We start from the raw sequence: 19,979 nt of genomic DNA, 5'->3' as shown, positions 1-19,979 counted from the left end.
AATCTTTACTTAGGCAATGCAGCAAGGAGACTTTGATGTCATTTTTTTTCTCGGGGTGCCAAGTTGCCCCTCCATAGTCTCTCAGAGCAGATGTAGTGGCATCACTGTTCCTGAAGCACAAGCACGTAAAAATAACTAGGGCAGCTTCCAGCAAGCAGCTTAGGTATATACTCCTAACTATTCAGGGAGCTGAGATCTGGAGGATCATAGTTCCAACGCAAGGAAGATTGCATCTCCAAAACAATGAGCAACAAAGCAGGGCTGGAGATGTGGCTCAAGTGGTAAAGCAGCAGCCAGGCCAGCAAACCTAGCAAGTGTGAGGCCCTGAGTTCAAGGATTTGAGTTCAAGTCTTGGTGCTTGAAATAAAAAAGAAGAAAAAGCAAAGAAATGTCCAGGGCAGCTCCCGAGTGCTTTGGGGGATTCTTACCTGTGGAATGGGCAGAGAACGGGGCGTTTCCCCCATCCTCATCCCTTCCCTCGTCATGGGCACCTCAATAGCGGTCGCCCTGACAGCATCTAGCCTCAAATCTTGAGCCATCACTCCCCCAGTTTCCCACCTGCCCTCCTGACGGCACACAGACTGGGTTAGGAGGGGTCGGAGTGCGTGATCGGCGAGCCTGGGACCCCCCGGTGGAGAGACAGCGGGCAGGCAAAGCGAGCTCCTCGCCGGCCGCGTGCGGCGAGGGGCGCAGCGTTGCGCTCCCCGGGGCGCGGAGGGGGCGCGGGGCGGGCCCTGCGCTCCCGCCGCGGCTGTCGGGGGCCGCTCAGCTTCCCCTGAAGATGCAGCGCAGCATATTTTGCACATGAGTTCAGAGGAAGAGGAAGTGTAGCGGGCGGACGCGCGGCGGCGGCGGCGGCGGCGGCGGCGGGGGCGCGTCGGGGCTGGAGCCGGAGCGCGCCGGGCGCAGGGCACAGGGAGCGGAGCGGGAGCGGGAGCTCGGCGGCCGCAGGCTCCGGGGAAGGAAGGAAGGAGGGAGGGGCACACGCGCCGGCCGCCCTAGGGACGGACTCCGCGCGCCGCGCCTCCACCCCGTGCCCCTCGCCGCGGCGCCCACGCCCTCCGCACGCGGACTCCCCTGCATGGCACAAACTTTCCTCCCGGGACGCCGCACGCTGTCTCGGGGAGCCCGCGCCTTCGCCGCCGCCGGTCGGGAAAGGTAGGGAGGGCGCGCGGCGGGGCTGGCCGGGCGGGGATGCGGGCGGGCACAGGCCCCTCCTTCTAGCTCCTCCGGACTGGGTGGCTAGCGGGCAGGGCCGGCGCCCCGGGCACCTCCGGGCAGGTAGTTCTGTGTCGGCCCCGGCGCTGCCCGACCGGCCCCCCTGGGCCAGGGAGGGTGGGATGGAGGACGTGGACAGATCCACGGGGCGCTGGGGTTTGGGCCAACTTTTTGTGGGGAGGGGGAAGGGAGAGGAAATCACCCTGGCACGTGTAGAGAGGCCCTGGGGAGTGGCCTTGTTGGGGGGGTGGCGTGGGCTCGGGGTACAGACTTAAGGGCGCCTCGGAAGGGCGCAGAGGACGCCCTTCGAGGCTACAGGTGGGTCCAGGACTTGGCTGCGGGGGTCTTGGAAGGAGGATGTGGGGGCGACGGTGGGGTTCAGGTTGGATGAGCGCACGGGCTCGGGGGTGCGTGGTGGGCGGGGCTGCGCCCTGTGGACCCCCGCGTGCTCCCTGGGCGGAGGTGCTGGATGGGCGGAAGCAGCGGTCCGCGCGCACCCGTGAGGCGCAGAGACGCGGGCGCCCAGAGTCCCCGGCATTGCTAGCGGGGATCGCTGCTCTGTAAGGGATTTTTTTTTACCTGACCTCCCCGGCTTTCAGCGAGCGGAGGCTGGCTGTGGGTTTGGGCAGGGGTGGGGGAAGGTTGTGGGCTTCGGGAGGCCGGGGTGGCAGGCCTGCGCTCGGGGTTGTGCCCTTCACCTCGGGTACGGCTACCTTGGGCAGCGAGAGCCGCTTGGAGGCCCAGGCGCGCTCCCTGCTGTCTCCTTCGGCTCGCGATCAGCTGCTCAAGTGGCTGTGCTGGTTCCCAGAGACGCTGGGGGGTGTCAGTGAGTTTGTTTGGGGGCTTAAAAACAAACAAAAACTAGCTTTAAAAAAGTCTGGCACACGTGTGTGTGTGTGTGTGTGTGTGCACGCGTGCGCGCGCGCGTGTTCCCGGCTGGATCCCAGCAGCAGCCCCTTTTGCGCAGTGGCTACAGCTGTGTTCAGATGCCCGGCGTGCAGTCAGACTAGACGCCTTCCAACCCTGCCACCGTGTGTCATCTCAGGATAAGTGAGGCTTTGCCAGGAAGGAAGCGGGTGTAATGTGAGCGACCTGGGCGCCTGTGGCCGGCCGGCTTTGCACCCCACGTGTCCCCTCTCATCCGCCACCCCCCCTTCTGAGAGTCCTAATTTGTACTTTTGAACGGCTAAATTCTGAGGAAGTGCGAATGACCCCAGATGTCACCAGCCCCATAGAAGAGTTAGGCAGCAAACGGTTTAGGGTTCTTTGGTGCATGTGCACTAACCTCAATGAAATCACTGTAACCTCAGACTGGGCCCTGTATCCTCTTTTGCCTTTCCCAGCGTTTCTGGCCTGCCAGGAGTGACTCCAGCCTCCAGCCCCATCCATGGCTAGGACGTCATTCCCTTGGCTGCAGTTTGTGGATGGAGTCACTGGTTTGGGTTTTCTTTGTTCATTATTTTGGCTGTATAGACACGGGACAAATGGAAGTAGAGTTTCGTGCAGTTTGCTAATAGATTGTGTAGGAATTGAAATGGAAGAGCTGGTGGAGAGTTTTCTCCCTCCTGAGCAGGAATTTTTGGCTTCCACTCAAATAATTGCTTTGTCTGTAGGGAAACAGGCAGAAAATCTTTGGCATGAGTGATGTGAGTTCCTGTAAAGCTACTTGTGCTCCTCCAGTCTTCACTTTTGATCAGAGCTGGAACTGTGTGGCTAGGTGTACATGTTAAAGAAAGGTCACTGCACCTCTATGCTGCCTCCTGTCTCTTCCTTTTTGTTTTGGAGCTACTAGGGTTTGAACACAGGGCTTTGTGCTTCCTCAGCTTGCTTGCTTGCTTGCTGGGCTGATGCTCTACCACTTTAACTATATATACATCCAGCCTATCTTTTTGTTAGTTAATTGGAGATGGAATCTCAAGGACTTTATACTGGGGGCTGGCTTTGAACTTTGGTTCTCTGGATCACAGTCTCTGGTGTAGCTAAGATTACAGGTGAGTCACCAGCACCTGGCTTAGCCCACCATTTTTTCCCCCAGATACAGAAATGTTGTGGTAACAGTGACCACCCAGAAACCCATATCTAGACTCTGTACTTAATATTGTACTACACTGGCTTTACTATACATCTGTCCACTGACCCCGGTTGCCACCCGTCAGTCTTAGCTTATTGTCTTAAGTATTTAAAGGAAATTGCAGACAAATCCCTTGTAAACATTTGAGAAAATAGTTTATTAGAGTTCAGAATATGCTCATGATTTCTCAAGGTAATATTTATAAACAAAGAGTGAATGCACAAGCTGTGAGTGCTATTTGAATAATGTTTTGACATGTGCATGCACCTGTGTAACCTTAATTCTTAAATTCTTATCAAGACAGAGTCACCCTTGACAATTTCTTTAAACTCCCCCATATCTACTATGTTTCTGCCCCCACCTTCTCAGCATCCACTGTTCTATTTCTCACGTACATTAGTTTAGGCTGTTCCTGAACTTCCTGCAAATGGAATTCTTCAGTGCTGGGTAAGGCTTTTCTGTTTTTTTGTTTTGTTTTGTTTTTTTGTTTTTGGTTCTAGTACTGGGGTTTGAACTCAGGGCCTTAGCTTTTCCCCCTTAAAGCTAGCACTGTACTATTTGAGCTACAGCTCCACTTTCAGCTTTTTGATTGTTAATTGGAGATAAGATGGTTTTGCACCATGATGCTCATGTCTCAGCATTCTGAGTAGCTAGGATTATAGGTGTGAGTTACCAGCATCCAGAAAAGTGTTCTTTTACTTAGCATGTTTTCCAGGCTCATCCACATTGTAGGTGCCAGGCATTTGGTGATTTCTTACTGCTGAGTTTGTATTCTGGATGTATGTTTACATAACAGGTTGCTCATGTATACCCATGTTGATGGATTATCCTCAGGCTTTTGGTTTGTATGTTTGTTTTTGTTTAGTTTTGGTTATTGTGAACAGAACAGGTATGAGCATGTGTGCCCAGGTCTTCTGAGAGATATAAGTTCTCATGAATAAATACTCAGGAGTGAATTGTGGGGTTATGGAGGAGGTGTGTGTGAACCTTATACAAAGTTGCCAGACTTAAGCTGGGTGTTGGTAGTTTAAATTCTAGCTCCTTGGGAGACTGGGATTGAGAGCATTGAGGCTCAAGGTCATCCTGGACAGAAAAATCTAAAAAGCTTCATCTCATTAAGTGGAGGGAAGCTTGATATGGAAGGTGAGCACCTGTGATCCCAGCAATGTAGGGAAGCCTAAAATAGGGGGACCTCAGGTCAGACACCTATATGGGTAGAAAGCAAGATGGTTTCAAAAATTACCAGCAAAAAAATGGGACTGGACTGGAGACATGGCTCAAGTGGTAGAGTAAAAACCTTAGAAAAGTGTGTGTCAGGCCTTGAGTTAAAATCTCAGTACTGAAAAGGAAGGAAGGAAGAAAGGCAAGAAGGAAAGGAGGAAGGCAGGTAGGAAGGAAGGAGGGAATGAAAGGAAGGAAAGAAGGAAGGAATTAAGGAAGAAAGGAGGGAAAGAAGGAAAGAAGGAGTTGCAGACTTGTTCCAACGGGGGCGGGGGGGGTGGATACCATTTTACATTCCTGTCAGAAAAAATACAGGTATGAAATTCTACATACTATATCACAGTCTTATCTTTCCCTCTAGAATCAACAACATGGTTTTTCAAGTGTTCTTGAGGCCAGAGAAACTCAGAAACTTCCCCCTGCCCCGAGACCATTTGCAGAGGTAGTGGAGTCATAGGAAGTTCTCAACTTCCAGTAAATGGGTTTAAACTTAAGTCATTGTGGATGGTGAGATGTGTGTTATATCTTTAGCAACCTTCAGAGAAGAGACTCCCATAATGGAGTATATTGTTGGTTGTTACTGAGTGCTTTCTATAAAAAGACACCCCTCCCTTTCCTCACAGAATCCACCCAACTTCTGTTTGGGCACTCCTGGCAGGGTTTGGCCTATTGGAGCATTGGGCTTGCCAGTGTGAACTTGAGGGCGAAACCCTTGGGTTTCACCAGCTTGGACAGCTGGCTGTTGAACAAGGTTGTTTCCTTTGGGAGGCTGTTCAGACTGGGCCTTTTGAAGGCTCAGAGAACAGCTTTCCTATGAAAAAGATTTGTTCCCTAAAGAAGAAGGGCCTGTCAACATCTGCCTGGGAAAATAGGCTGCCCAGGTTTCTTATACATGTGTCCCTCTCTGTAGAGCCAGCAGCAGGATAGGAGGTGCTGACTAAGCTTTGCAGGGACAAGATGAGGGGTTGTGCAGTCTTGAGACATGCTGGACTATCTGTGAGGACTGTCCTCCTCTTCCTGCTACAGTGAGCCTAGTACCCTGCCAGCCACATGGAAGGGCACAATAAACATTGGCTGAGGGATCCCATGACCTGTCCAGTGATTGTGTCTCTAGATCAGGACAGTGGGTGACCAAGATGTCAGGTCTCCAACATATATTTTACTGGAGGCCATTCAACACTAGCTGGGGAAACAGGATCAAGGTGTTTGGACCTAGAAGAGTGTTTTGTCAGCTGTCAAGTTTGTGTGTGTTTGTGTGTGTGTGTATGTATGTGTGTGTGTATTATCACACTGGGGTTTGAACTCAGGGCCTGTGCTGTCTAGGCAGGTGTTCTACCACTTGAACCACTACCAGCACTTTTTGTTTTGTTTATCTTTGTGTCAGTACTGGGGCTTGAACTCAGGGCCTGGGCATCATCCCTTAGCTTTTCTGCCCAAAGACAGTGTTCTACCACTTGTGGCACAGCTCTACTTTAGCTCTTTGGTGATTGAGTGGATATGAGTCTCATGGATTTTTCTGCCTGAGCTGGCTTCAAACAATGAGCCTCAGCTCTCAGTCCATTGAATAGCTAGGATTACAGGTATGAGCCTGGCACCTGGCTTTGTGTTTGTTCATTTTGTTGAGTTTCACTTTATGTCCAGACTGGCCTGGACTGCGATCTTCTCACTTGGGATTTCCTGGGCTGTTGGGATGGCTGGCTTTACCTAGCCATTTGCTTTTCCTTTTCCTGGCTAGGGTAACAGAAATGTTTAACTGCACCCAGCCATTGGTTGAGATGGGGTCTTGCCAACTTTTTTCTTTTTTTTTTTTCCCCAGGCTACTTTGGATCTTTAACCTTCGGATCTCTTCTTCTCAGGTAGCTAGGATTCCAGGCTGGAGCCTGATAGCTTCCTCTGTGCTGGCCACGTGCTGTGGAGATTTTATTTACAGCATCTCTGTGGGTTTCAGTGCTGATAACATTTACACAGGAAACTGAAGTTCATCCAGGTTAACTTGCCCTAAGTTCACCTTTCTATGTTTCCTAGACCTCCAGGGAGAGACTGTAATGACAGCAGAACACATTTCCTTCCCTTCTTTCCCTCCCTCCCATCTCCTCCCTCCCTCCCTCCCCCATTCCCTTGTCCTAGGGCTTGAACTCAGGGTTTGGGTTCTGTCCCTTAACTCTTTTTTGCTCAAGATGAGTGCCCTACCTCATGAGCCACAGCTCCACTTCCAGATTTTTAGTAGTTAATTAGAGGTAAGAATCTTAGGGACTTCCCTGCCTGAGCTGGGTTGGAACTGCGGTCCTCAGATCTCAGCCTCCTGCATAGGTAGGATTACAGGCAGGAGCCTTCAGAGCCTGGTAGAACCTATCTTTCCATGCATGAAGCCTTGGGGTAATGGGAAGGCCATTGGCTAGCCACAACAAAGTGTCAGGGGATGCCACCATAAATTCACTTTATTATTATTTTTTTCTTTTCCTTTTTAAGCTCATGGAGTTTGGTGTGGCTGGGGCCTGTGTAGAAGTACTAAGTTTGGTGATAATTTAATATATTTTGTGTCTGTGTCTGTGTGTGTGCGCACACACCAGCACTAGGGTTTGAACTCAGGGCTTTGTGCTCTTAATTTTTTTCACTCAAGGCTGGAACTCTACTACTTGAGCCATACCTCCATCTCTGTTTTTTGTTTTTGTTAGTTAATGGAAAATAAGAGCCTCGTGGATTTGTCTACCTGGGCTGGCTTTGAACTGCAATCCTCAGATCTCAGCCTCTTGAATAGCTAGGACTATAGGTGTGAGCCAGTGCCAGGCTTATGTTTGTGTTTTGAAGTGTGTGTGTGTGTGTGTGTGATCTTTACTTTCCTTCCCATTCAGTTTTTGACAGAAATGTTCATTTTCCATCGTCCCGATCTCCAGTGGGCTTCATTATTATCAGTGCATATTTTATCAGGTTGTGTCCCCAGCAGAGATGAGGCCAGCAGGCAAGCCCTAGCCACTGCTTGAGCCCTGCTAATTCCTTCCTCTCCAAATAAGAATTCACTCCAGCTTTTAAATATGCATCTGTGTGACGTGCTCCCTGCCTGGGTTGAATTCAAAAGGAAAAGAATAAACTGTCAGCGGGTCAGGACCTGAAGAGCTAGAAAACTTGGGCACATCCTAACCAGATGCTACCTACCAGGACTGAGATTAAGAGACATGATTTGGGGTAGTGAAAGGCTCACTTGAGAGTTCCCCTGGCTCTGACCTGCCTCAAGGGCACAGGGGTGAAGAGGAGGCAGCCACAGCTCAAGTGGCCATGGGCAACCAGAACAGCCCGAGGTGGAGATGTACAGAAGTGAAGTGGGCTCACTGTGTTACCACCATTGAGTTGTGCTACTTCCAGATGCCAGGCTTTCTGGTCAGCAGTGCCTAGCTTTCTCTTTGGTATACTTTTAACACTGAATTTCACTAAGGGACCAGGCATGGTGAATCACACCTATAATTCCAGCTACTGAGTAAGTGGAGACCAGGAGGATAACGGTTCCAGGCTAGCCTGGGCAAAAAGATAGCAAGACCCCATCTTAACAAGTAAGAAAGGTACGGTGGTATATGCTTGTCATCCCAGCTATACAGAGGGCACAAATAAGATCATAGTCTGAGGCTGGCCCTGGACCAAAAAAAAAAAATCACCAGACCCTGTCTTAGAAATAACTAAAACAAAAGGGGCTGTGACGCAGCTCAAAAGTAGAGTACTTACTAGCATGAGTTTAAACCCAGTTTAAACCAGTACTACCTTAAACTCAATTTCACTTATTATTTTTTATTTATTTTTTGCCCATTTCTCTGTTCCTGAAAGTTAGATCACAAAGGCAGGATTATTCTTTTGGAGGGGTGGAGGGGGTGATTTTTTTTTTCCTTTGCTCTGGTCAGTATTTATAACAGGACATTTCCTATATTGAGTACTCAGCATATCTGTTGAGTGAGTAATAGACTTAAGAAAATACTGAGGACCCAAAGGAGAAAACAAAAGATTTTCTCATTTGTCCAACTTCTATTTTACACAGCATGTTTCAGGATTGCTAACCCATGTCATTGCAAAACAACCCTCTAGTTACAGTGCATATTTGTGTGTACTTCTTTGTGTCTTCAGACAAAAGATAAAAAGCTGATGTACTGAATTTAATGTTCCTTGGTTATTTTCTCCTTTTCCTGTGGTTTTGTTATATATTTGAACGAAGAGTCATGCTCACAGGTTTTTTTTATACTCTTTTAGAGTGTTTTTTTTTTTCCCTTGCAGCCTGACTGATGGGAGGCCAATGTTGTTCATAGGCATGTTGCAAAAGTCAAATTGCATAATGGCACATCCAGAATGCCACAGTCCTTCCTTGCTTGTATCAGGTTCTCTTCCATCTTGCCCCAGAAGTTCCAGACTTGGTGTTCCTGCTCTGGCCTTCTGTGTCTCTTTACAGATGTGTGTTGAAGACACCATGAATACATCTGTATGAAGTAATATGTGCTGTACAAATTAATGAGAAATGTCTCTGTTACTGATGTACCGATTTTCATGACAAATAACATGAAAAATGCAGAGATCCAGAAGACTATTTAGTGTGTGTGTGTGTGTGTGTGTGTGTGTGTGTGTGTGTGTGTGTGTGTCCCAGGGCTTAAACTCAGGGCCTCTGAGTGCAGAGTCAGAGTCCCTTAGCTTTCCCCTCCCCGCCCCCCTGCTCAAGGCTAGCACTTTACCACTTGAGCCACAGCTTGGCTTCTGGCTTTTTCTGGTTAATTTGAGATAAGAACCTTGGACTTCGCTGCCCAAGCTTGCTTCCAATCATGATCTTCAGATCTCAGCCTCCAGAGTAGCTGGGATTGTAGGTGTGAGTCACTAGCAGTGGCTATATTGTTTTTTACATTTCTATGCAATTTTTCAGGGGAGTTTTTACTATGCATCTCATGCTGGCCTCGAGCTCATAGGCTCAAATGATCTTCTTGCCTGAGTCTGGGGGAAAGGAAGGAGGAGGTACAGGCATGGTGTGAGAGGATTTTGAGTGTGGAGAAGGGCTTCATCTGATTTGACTCTCGGGCCACAGTAGCAGACAGGTCTGGTGAAGAAGGAGATTGGGGGGAAACTAAGGCCCTGCCTTCAGGTCAATACAATGTGGTTACACTCCTTGTCCTCTTCTGTGCCGCAGGCTAGTTAATCTACAAAAGCTGGTGGGAGGGATCAGGTGGGTGAGGAGAAGCCAGACTGGAGAAGGCTTTGGGGGGTCCTGGGATGGCAGGTTGGCATAGCCAGTGAAGTATTTTCTCAGCCTAGTCAGCAGGCCAATACTGGGTGAGGATGGTGGCAGGGGAGAGGACTGAGCCGATCCCCAGGGGTTGAGCCTGGGTGTTACCAGGACAGTAGAGTGACCCAGGATTCCTGAGGAAGAGCAGGCTTGTTGGGCAAAGGCATGGAGCTCGCTGGAAATTTGGGGACAGTTAGGTGAAGATGTTGACCCAGGCCCTGGGATGTTGGCCTGGAGCTAGAAAGGACAGTCGGGAGGCTGGTCCTCTCCCACCACCACCCAACCTTATATTTTTAAGGAAACCCAGCCAAAGCTGTCAGATGCCACATCCTTGGGGGGCAGTTCACAAAGTCAACATGATGTCAACCAAGTTCCTTATGATAATGTCACATTTATGCAAAGTTGGGGGGCGGGGCTGGGAGGTTGCAGGGAAAGTCAGTGTGGAACAGGAAATGAGGATGATGATGCCCAATGTTGAGTTCAGGGTCTGGAAGCCATGCAGGCTCCAGCATCTGCTAGGTAGTTAGTAACTGGTTATTTCAAAAGAAAACAAAAGTGTTTTTTTTCAATTTAGGTATACTGCTTTTTTTTCTTTCTTATTTATTTATGGGCAGTACTTTTGTTGTTGTTGTTTGTGTTATTTGTTTGGTTGTGGGGCTTGAACACAGGATCTGGATGCTGTCCCTGAGCTTTTATGCTCAAAGCTAGTGAGTACTCTACCACTTTGAGCCACTTCCATTTTTCTGGCAGTTAATTGGAAATAAGTCTGACGGTCTTTCCTGCCCAGGCTGGCTTTGAACCTCGACCCTCAGATCTCAGCCTCCTAAGTAGCTAGGATTACAGGCATGAGCCACCAGCACCCCGGCAGTACTGGTATTTGAACTCAGGCTCTCACACTAGGTCATGTTCCTAGCCCTGCTATTGGCTCATTATTTTTGAGATAGAGCTTTGCTTCCTGTCCAGATGAGATCCACCTATGCAAGGCTTCCTGTCTTAGCTAAGATAACAGCCTGGGAAATGTTGCCCCACTCTTCATGTCTTTCAAGCTTTTCTATCCAAGCTGGTCTCGAACTGCAATCTCAGCCTCCCACGTAGCTGGGATTACAGACATGAACCATGCCACCTAGAAAGTATATTGTTTTTGCAAGGAGCTACTAAGTTATCAATATTAATAAGTATTAAGTTGCCTGGATTTCACTTGTTAATCAGAAGGACTTTGGGTGTTCTTACAACCCTGGGGTGCCATGACAAACGTCCTGTCACTAAGGGCTGGCCCTGGGGAAGTGTGAGGACATTTGCCAGTTACTCTGGGTGTCATAGCCACTTATAAAGGAGTAAATTCAGGAACAGCAGGTGAGAGAGAAGGGAGGGGAAGGGCCTGAGCCCAAGAGCTCTTTATTTCTGCAAAAAGAGGAAGATGAGGTAAAATCAGGTACATTGTTCCTTATTTGTCAAATCCAGGTGGCACGTACACGGATGGCTTGCTTTCTGTGTTTTCCATATGTTCAAAGTAGTTATAATTAAATTAATGTGAAGGACGTGCCAGGAGGAAGCTGAACAGGGAAATTCAGGTATGGGGCTGGGGCAGCAGAGGAATCTGGGAGTAGAGTCAGGTAGGATGGTGAGGAGGGGCTGAGCTCTGGGCTGTGGTTCTCAGCTGGGTGGGGGTTCTCACCCATCCTGGCTGACAGGAGATGAGTGAGGGCTATGAGTGGAGGCATTACGTCACTTGGAGGGGTGTTCAGTCCCCACCCCAGCAGCCCAACCTCTCAGACTTCCCTACCCGCCAGACTTGTGCTCAGGATGTAGAGTCTGCATCTGCAGGTGTGGCTGAAGCCACTGCTTCTTCCTGACCAGCTTCCAGGGGAGGCCAGTGCTGCCACACCTGCTTTGAGCAGCACCCCAGTTTTTCTAGGGGAGCTGGTTTTGTTAGGCTGGCTATGATGACACAGAGACAGAGCCTTGGTGTTCTCCAGAACTGATTACCACAGACATGCAGGTGGGTTGTAAGGATGAGGTTGCAGTGGTGGAAAATGTGTGTGTGTGTGTGTGTGTGTGTGTGTGTGTGTGTGTCTGTGTGTGTGTGATCTGTTAGTACTGGGGTTTGAATGCAGGGCCTTGTGCTCTTGCTTGGCTTTTTTGCTCAAGAATGGTGCTCTAGGGGCTGGGAGTATGGCCTAGTGGCAAGAGTGCTTGCCTCCTACACATGAAGCTCTAGGTTTGATTCCCCAGCCCCACATATTTGGAAAACGGCCAGAGGGGGCGCTGTGGCTCAAGTGGCAGAGTGCTAGCCTTGAGCAAGAAGAGGCCAGGGACAGTGCTCGGGCCCTGAGTCCAAGGCCCAGGACTGGCCAAAAAAAAAAAAAAAAAAAAAAAAGAATGGTGCTTTACCACTTAAACCACAGCTCCACTTCCAGCCTTTGGGGAGTTAATTGGAGATGAATCTCACACACTTTCCTGCCTAGGCTGGCTTTGAACTGTGGTAGTCAGAACTCAGTCTTCTGAGTGTTTAGGATCACAAGTGAGAACCACCAACACCCAGCTGGAAGTGTCTTGTAATTATACAAATATCATTTGTATTTGTATCACTTGTATTATCTTTTGTTGTGGAACTGATGCTCCAGAACTTGCAGCTCAAGTGCAGGTGCTGCTCCTCAAATACTTCCAATAGCATCACTTTGATTCTAAGTTGTCTGCCTTCCTCATCTGTGGGTGCAGAACTAATCAACCCAAAGCTCTGGCTTAAAGCAACACACATTGCCACATGGATTTTGTGGGTCCCAGTTTAGATATTGCTGAGCCAGGGGTCTTTGAGTTGGGTCAGTTGAGGTGTTCATTGACTGAGGGACTGAAGTACAGCTCTGGGCTAGAGGTCTTTCCTAGCAAGCATGAAGTTCTGAGTTCAAAAGCCAGTGCTGCCAAAAAAAACCCCAAGTATGAATAAGTACACAATACTTTATATTAATACTGTTTTATAGAGATTTTTTTTTGTATGTGTGTGTGAGAGAGAGAGCTGGTTCTGGGGTTTGAACTCAGGGCCTGGGCACTGTCCCTGAGCAAAAGGCTGGCACTCTATCACTTGGGCTACAGTTCCACTTCCGCTGGCTTTGAATCATGATCCTCAGGTCTTACTCCCCCATGTTCCTAGGATTACAGCTGTGAAACACCAGTGCCTAGGCTAGAGATTGATTACTCCTTGCCCCCTGCCCAGGCATTGTAAATAAAAAGTATTTCCAGAGGGTAAATCTTACTTATCTTTGGGTTTCTTATACTATGTTTTTAGGGCTATGAGAATTTGATACCAATTGAGTAGTTGACTCGTTTTTTAAGTTTTCCTCTCTTGTTTCTGGATTGAGAGAGATGTTAGCATGGAACAACTTCTTAATTAGGATCATGCGTGAATGTTGTAATAAACACACTTGAGTCTTCAACTATGGAATATAAGTTTAGAAATCAACTGTGTTCCAGGCGACCTGGCATCCTCGCTTATAATGCCTCTCTGTTGCTTGTCAGGAGCTGTTGGCATTTGTTAAAATTAGCTTTACAGGCTGCCATAGATTAGAGGCAACTGTAGTAAATGAGGACTTGTCAACAAAATGAATTTGTCTTTGAAAATATAAATTCATCTATTGCTCCTATTTAAAGCAACGGGTACTTGGTTAGTTGATAAAATAAAAATGCACGTTTGTGGTGTGTGTGTGTGTGTATGTGTGCGCCAATGGTTTGGACTCAGGGCCTGGATGCTGTTCCTGAGCTTCTTTTGTTTAAGGCCACTTGAGTCATAGCTCTGCTTCTGGTGTGTGTGTGTGTGTGTGTGTGTGTGTGTGAGAGAGAGAGAGAGAGAGAGAGAGAGAGAGAGAGAGAGGAGGGAATTGGAGATAAGAGTCTCCACTTTCCTTGCTGTGGGGTAGCTTCAAACTGAGAGTCTCAGAGCTCAGCCTCCTGAGTAGCTAGGATTATCCATCTGAACCACCAGTGCCCGACAAAATGCATTTTGAAATTGAGGCTTTTCTAACTAACAAGTCCTTTGATCCATAGTGATCCTTTGGTTTTCCAGTGTTTTGGGGACATCTTGGGAAGCATTTCAGGAACAAGTTAGAAATACTCTGCAAAGTCAGGCACCGGTGACTCATGTGTAATTCTAGCTACTTAGGAGACTAAGATCTTAGGATCATGGTTGAAAGCTAGCCTGGGCAGAAGAGTCCATGAGATTCTAATTGGCAACTAACCAGCAAAATGCCAGAAGTAGATGTGTCTCTTAAGTTATGAGACAGCACCCATGCCCTAAGTTCAAGCTCCAGTAGCAGCAACAAACAAAAACCTCTGAACATAATTCAAAAACTTAACATTCTCCCAACACTCCGCACTTGTCCATATTTCCAGCTTCTGCGTGGCCTCCCACTGTGTGCCTGACTCAGATCAGACCTTCAGTGTATGTTGCTCACTGAGCCATGATGGATTGGAATTGACTCCGACTCTGTGTAGTTCTCAGCTCCTGTAAGGGGCCAGTCCAAAAACATGCCCAGCTTTTGCCTAGATTTAGGAATTCCCACTTCTTCAGTGTTTGTGTCATTGCTGTCTGGTATCTTCACCCTGGATACAAAGTCTTGGACCCTTCTCCCAATTGTTTTTTTTCTTCCCTTGTAAGCAGCTACTTCCTAATGGTTTCCCCTCCCTCCCTCCCTCCTTCCCTCCCCTCCTCCCTATACTGGAGTTTGAACTTAGGGTCTATATGTATTAGGCAGGTGTTCTACTACTTAAGCCATGCCTCCAGACCTTTGTGTTTTCGTTACTTTTTAGGTAGGCTCCAACACCTATTTTTTGTGCCAGTCCTGGGGCTTGAACTCAGGGCCTGCACACTGTCCCTGATCTTTTTGCTCAGGTTAACACTATACCATTTGAGCCACATCTCTACTTCTGGCTTTTTGGTGATTCACTGGAGATGAGTCTCACAGACTTTCCTGCCTGGGCTGGCTTCAAACCTTGGTCCTCATATCTCAGCCTCCTGAGTGGCTAGGATTATAGGCGTGAGCCACTGGTGCCCAGCAGGGTCTCACACTTTTGTCCTGCATTGTTGGGGCATCAGGTGTGCCTCATCACACCTGACATAACTGTGGTTTTGAAGAGGAGAGGCTTTTGAAGGACAATTCTGATTTCAGAGCATTAGAGAGTTCTGCCTCTAAAATCAGAATTGAACTTCCATTTTTCTGAGGTTCTTCTTGGAGATCCCCATACCCTTCCTTTCAGGTGAGGCAGGCCCAGCTGGGTGTGTGCCGGACAAGTCCTGTGTGTGGGAAGCCCAGGTCAGCCGCGGTCCTGATACTCAGAGCTCTGCAGGGCGCCTAGTCATCAGTTCAGCAGGCTGTGCATAAATCATACCCACTCCGGCCTTTGGACACTAATGTTCCCTTATTAAGGCATAAGTAAGCCTTCCTGTTCTCATCCATTTGTTTTAGCCATGCCTTTTTTTTTTTTTAATGACTGCACAATATGGCCTGGTTATGACTCCACCAGCAACTCCCCCCACGCCCTTGCCCTCATTACTTTTTTGAGATTCAGTTTATTTTTCTGGAACTTGCCAAATTGCCTGAGGAAGCTGGGCAGCTTGTGAATGGATTGAGGGAAAGGAAATTCTTATCTGGAAAAGGAAGCAGTTACGGGATTTCTGCCTGTGATATCCTGGCCGGTTAATACTTTTGTGCATACATTCTGAGGGCAGCCCTGGTACCCCAGAGTGGGAGAGGGGAATGCATGGCCCAATCCAGGGAAGGAAATCATTCTGCTAGAGCCGGGCGAGTGGAGAAAAAGTCACTTTGTGACTGTCATTCTGCCTAAATAAACAGAAACCTCATTGTTTGGTGATCCTGTGAAAGAGTGGGAGCTCAGCCCAGCCTGTGGGCACATTATTCATATCTCCCCACTTTCTGCTCAAGCCCAAGATCTTTGCTCTAATCCTTTGCACATTTCTGCTCCGTGGGTCTCTCTGCCTCTATTCTTGGGGCTCCATCTGAATTCCTTTTGCTCTGAGATGCTGAAGAGTGAGGAAACATCCTATTATTTCTCACAGTTTGGTATAAAGGAAGAAAGGGAGATTTTTTGTGGTTGGGTTTTTTTTTAACCAGGCCCATAAAAATACTGCCATGTACTCTTAGAGATGTTTTAGGAATATAAATTCTTGTCTAAATAATTACTGTTGAGAGTAGAAAGGACCCTGGAGTTTAGACATTGTAACAACTTTATTATTCTCTCTTAGCAACCACCAGGAAAGTGACATAGTTCTTTTTTTTTTTTTTTAAACAGATGGGCTGACACCATAATGCACCAATTTGCCTTTTAGGTATCATTTTTTTAATCATGTGTACAAATTATAGTGGAACTTGAGGCACTCTGATGTATTATTTTCCTCCGATGAGGGGAGGGATAGGCAGATATGCTTTGGTGACATTTAGATTTCACAGAATGGCTAGTAATGGCATTCTACCAGGATGACAAAGTGGCCTGGGTGCAGGGCGTGGTCCTCTGTGCTCGGACCTGTGTTGAATTATCAGCTGCATTTGATAGAGACTGAGAGCTTTCTTAAGGAACACTGGGCATCCTTTTGAACTTTGGTGCTTGACAAACCAAATCTCTGCAAAACAAAATCATCTTTCTTCTCTTTTTGTTAGGGACAGCTGCCGAAATGGGTTGTGGCTTGAACAAGCTGGAGAAACGCGATGAGAAGCGGCCTGGGAATATTTATTCGACTCTGAAGAGGCCTCAGGTAGAAACCAAGGTGGACGTGTCCTATGAATACCGTTTCCTAGAGTTCACGACCCTGAGTGCAGGTGAGTCTTTTCTGTGCAGCCTTGCATGTAACAGAGAGCAGCTACATTTCATTACAGTGAAGATGGTCGAGCCAGGCAGAGGCCAAGCAATGACATGGACATACTGCATTGGGCCCTGGGCCCAGCAGTTTGCAGAATTGGTTTGGTAGTGAGGCCCATGGAAAATGTTTACCTTCTGTTCTCCTGTGACTGTCCTCTGTTCATCTTTCTGTCCCTCTGGACTGGACTCTGCCTCTCTGGAGGCAGGAGGAGTAAGGATTTCCTCCCATAGCCAATATCCAAGGTCACTGAGGTGCCTGGCCATCCAGTGTCATTTCAGGGTGTGTGTTGAGCACCTCCTGTGTGCAAGGAGCCTGAACTGGGACTGGCTGGAGCGGGTGGAGAGAGAAGACCCAAACCTGTAGCAGAAAGGCAGGACAGGTTAGAATTGTAGGTTGGCAGATGTGGAGATTGAGTATTTGGAAGAGGAAAAGGATGTTTTTGCATTTTGGATCCCAGAAAGATAAGAGCACAGCCAGGCATTTGTCACTCAAGACACCTCCTCGCTGGGCCTCTGGGTGTCTGTGAGCTTCTCTAAACATGAGGAAGGGTGAATGAGTTTGGGGTTTGAGCCTGGCTCTGCTCTGTAGTTAATGGCAAGTCCTTAAGCCTTGGGAACCTCCCTGGCTTGTCCCATCTGTAAAAGGGGCATGTGAGTGTTCTGTCAGGGGCTGCCGGGAAGAAGAGAGGAGAGAATGCCTGAAGTATTGCTCCTCCTTCCTCCTTCTTCCCCTCCCCTTTCCTCTTTTCTTCCTCTTCTTCCTGCTTCTCTTTCTTTTTCTTCCTCCTCCTTTCTCCTTCCTCTTCTCCTACTGTGATCTAAGCTGATGTCGGCCTAGGTCTTGAGCTCTGGGAGAGATGGGTAGCTGGGCATCAGCAGGGACAACTGAATTTTTTTAAACAGATGTTTCTTTTATTATTCAGAAGAGCAATTTTGCTTGTACTAAAGCTCCACAAATACTTGTTGCTCTTTGACCCCACTGCTTTGAGGTTCATTCTCTGGATTATTTCCCTGACCTCCTATTGCTGTTTCCCTAGGTCCTAGAGGCAGCCTCCACCCTACTTCCTGAATTGTCCTTTCTTTGATTACATTAGCTTTTGTGATCTCATCCTAAGATGACTCCATGCCCATTATAAAGAGTCAAAACCACACTAGCCTCCCTCCCTTTACGAGTACCCCAGTCCTCTGCTGAGTCCACCTGTGCCTCCCACCAACCTCATTCCTTTTTTGCCTTGAGCTTTTGCCCTGCCTGGTAGTTTTCCCCAGGAATCTCTTTGCCTTTTTTTGTTTTGTTTTGAGATTGTCATGATACTTAGCTAAGGCTGGCCTTAGATGCCTTTCCCTTCTTCAGCTGCTCAAGTGCTCAGGTGAATGCTACATGCCCAGCCTACCTTATACTTCTCCGAAATTCCCCATGCTGGTTTATTTGAAACTTCTGCCTCCTTCCAAACCCCCACCTCCTTCCCCTCTGGCTTCCCCAGCCCTGTTTCTATGGTGCTTAGATAGTTTGCTTAATGTCTCTTGTTTGCTATCTTCCTTCCTTCATTAGAAAGTAGAACTCCTTGGCTCACTGGCAGGGATTGTGTCTGCGCCCTCAGTGCTCAGGACAGTGCCTAGCTCTTACTGGATAATTACTGGATATTTGCTGAATGAATATTCAACATGCATTTTTGCATCCTGTTTTTTTTTTTTTTTTGCAACTTAGCATTATATAGCAAGCATGCACTGTCATCCATATGCTCTGAGAGAATGATTTAAGGTCCCTACATGATTTAATCACTCAGTGTACTATAATTTATTTAGCAGTCCCCTTTTATTGGACACTGAAGTTATTTTGGGCTTTGGGCTATTATAAATAATGTTGTGATAAGCGATGTTGTACATAAATCTTTGTGTACGTTTCTGATTATTTCCTCAGGAATTGCCAAGTTGAAGGATATGAACGTCAGGCCTGTTGATAAATTGCCAAATTGCCCTCTAGATAGGACATGTTTGTTTAAAGCATACATCTATCTCTTCATGCTCAACTCTTCCAAGAGCTCCCCTGGGGAAATGGAGTTGAGGTTCAAGTTCAAGATGGCGCTCAGGGCGTTATAGCTTGGCCTTGGTCTTCCTTGGAGGACAGTGTCGGTGGCTACAGTGGTTCCTGCTCACTCAGGGTACTTCTTTGCCAGCTTCCCACACTGCCCAGACCCCTACACCTTACTGCTTGCCAGGGTCTCACCCACCTGGAGTTATTCCTCATGGACATGAATCCCAAGGATTAATGACTGCACACCTGTAGGATATGTTCACTATCCTGTTTGTGTTTTCTTAGGGTGAAAGTTCGGTCCTGTTTTTCTTTCTTTTCATTCTCCATGCTCATGTTTTCTGACTGACAGAAGCCTGTTCTATCTAGTGGGGTCCTGGTAAATCTAGAAGTGTGCATGAGACAGGCAGCTCCTTCAAGCTGTGATGGTCAGCTCTTTCCCATACTATAGGAGGAGCGGACACCTGTTGAGTGCCTACTGTATACAAGTCCTGTGGTCGACAGGCCATTCCTGATCTCATTTTGCTCCTTATTTCTTCAACTTGATGGAGGTGTGGTTGCCATCTACTACACTGCATGGGTGGAAAGTTTTCAATCCCATAGCTCTGTCACCATGTCAAGAAGCAGAGTGCTACGACTGTCTGGAAGTTTCCTCCCATCCCTGTCACCTTTCTCCAACAGTACCTGCTTTCCAGACCACCACGAATCAGCTTCGCTGAGTGCTGAATTGCTCTTCTGCCAATCTATATTTTTTCAAATATTACATAAATAGAATCACTCAATAGCATCTATGCTTTCTGGTCTAGCTTTTTTAAAAAAAGATCTGCTTGGCTGACTTACTTAGGAACTTTATTTTCTGTCACTTGTGCTCATTCCTTTGGCATTGTGAGATGTAATTCAGGGCTTGCTTTTCTGCTCACCTGGGGATGGACATTAGGCTTTTCCACACTCTGGCTGTTGTAATTGAAGCTGCTCTGCATGATCATCTTCGTGTGGTTTCTGATGCCATTTTACCCTTGCAAGACGCAGTGAAGATCTATGCACAGTCCAATAGTGATAAGTGAATTCGAACTTATATCCCTTGAGCATCAGCACAGTTGTAAACTGTGACTCTAGGCAGCTGAGCATCTATGCCAGTTACCATGTTCAGGTTAGAAACTTGTGTTATCAAGCCAAAGGGGATAAGAAGGTAGTTGCTCTTGCCTATGGTTTGGGAATAATCTTCTATAGGAGATTTTGATTTTATGTTTTGAACTCAGGCGTGCCCAGCTACTAGGGTAGGTACTCTACCACTTGAGCCATATATTTAGTCCTTTTCGTGCTGTTTAAGG

The 19,979-nt window shown here is 47.6% G+C and overlaps 1 protein-coding gene across 4 annotated transcripts in view; it reads left to right on the top strand.

Annotated features, from left to right (window-relative positions):
- The first annotated feature begins 945 nt into the window (after positions 1–945).
- Rftn1 (raftlin, lipid raft linker 1) overlaps positions 946–19,979 on the top strand; it is a 204,286-nt gene continuing 185,252 nt past the window's right edge. The window contains exons 1-2 of one of the 4 annotated variants that reach the window (XM_048355927.1): positions 946–1,158; positions 16,421–16,579. In XM_048355927.1, coding sequence (XP_048211884.1) covers positions 16,435–16,579 — 145 coding nt within the window. In that variant the 5' untranslated portion in view covers positions 946–1,158; positions 16,421–16,434. Of the gene's footprint in view, positions 1,159–1,461; positions 1,537–1,751; positions 1,779–16,420; positions 16,580–19,979 lie in introns of those variants that run through there. The other 3 variants (XM_048355925.1, XM_048355926.1, XM_048355924.1) reach the window with 3 other exon arrangements.

Source organism: Perognathus longimembris, chromosome 10 (assembly GCF_023159225.1).
Source record: "Perognathus longimembris pacificus isolate PPM17 chromosome 10, ASM2315922v1, whole genome shotgun sequence".
Taxonomy (NCBI): Eukaryota; Metazoa; Chordata; class Mammalia; order Rodentia; family Heteromyidae; genus Perognathus; species Perognathus longimembris.
The sequence above is the reverse complement of the archived record's forward strand: the minus strand, read 5'-3'. Positions and strand labels throughout refer to the sequence as shown.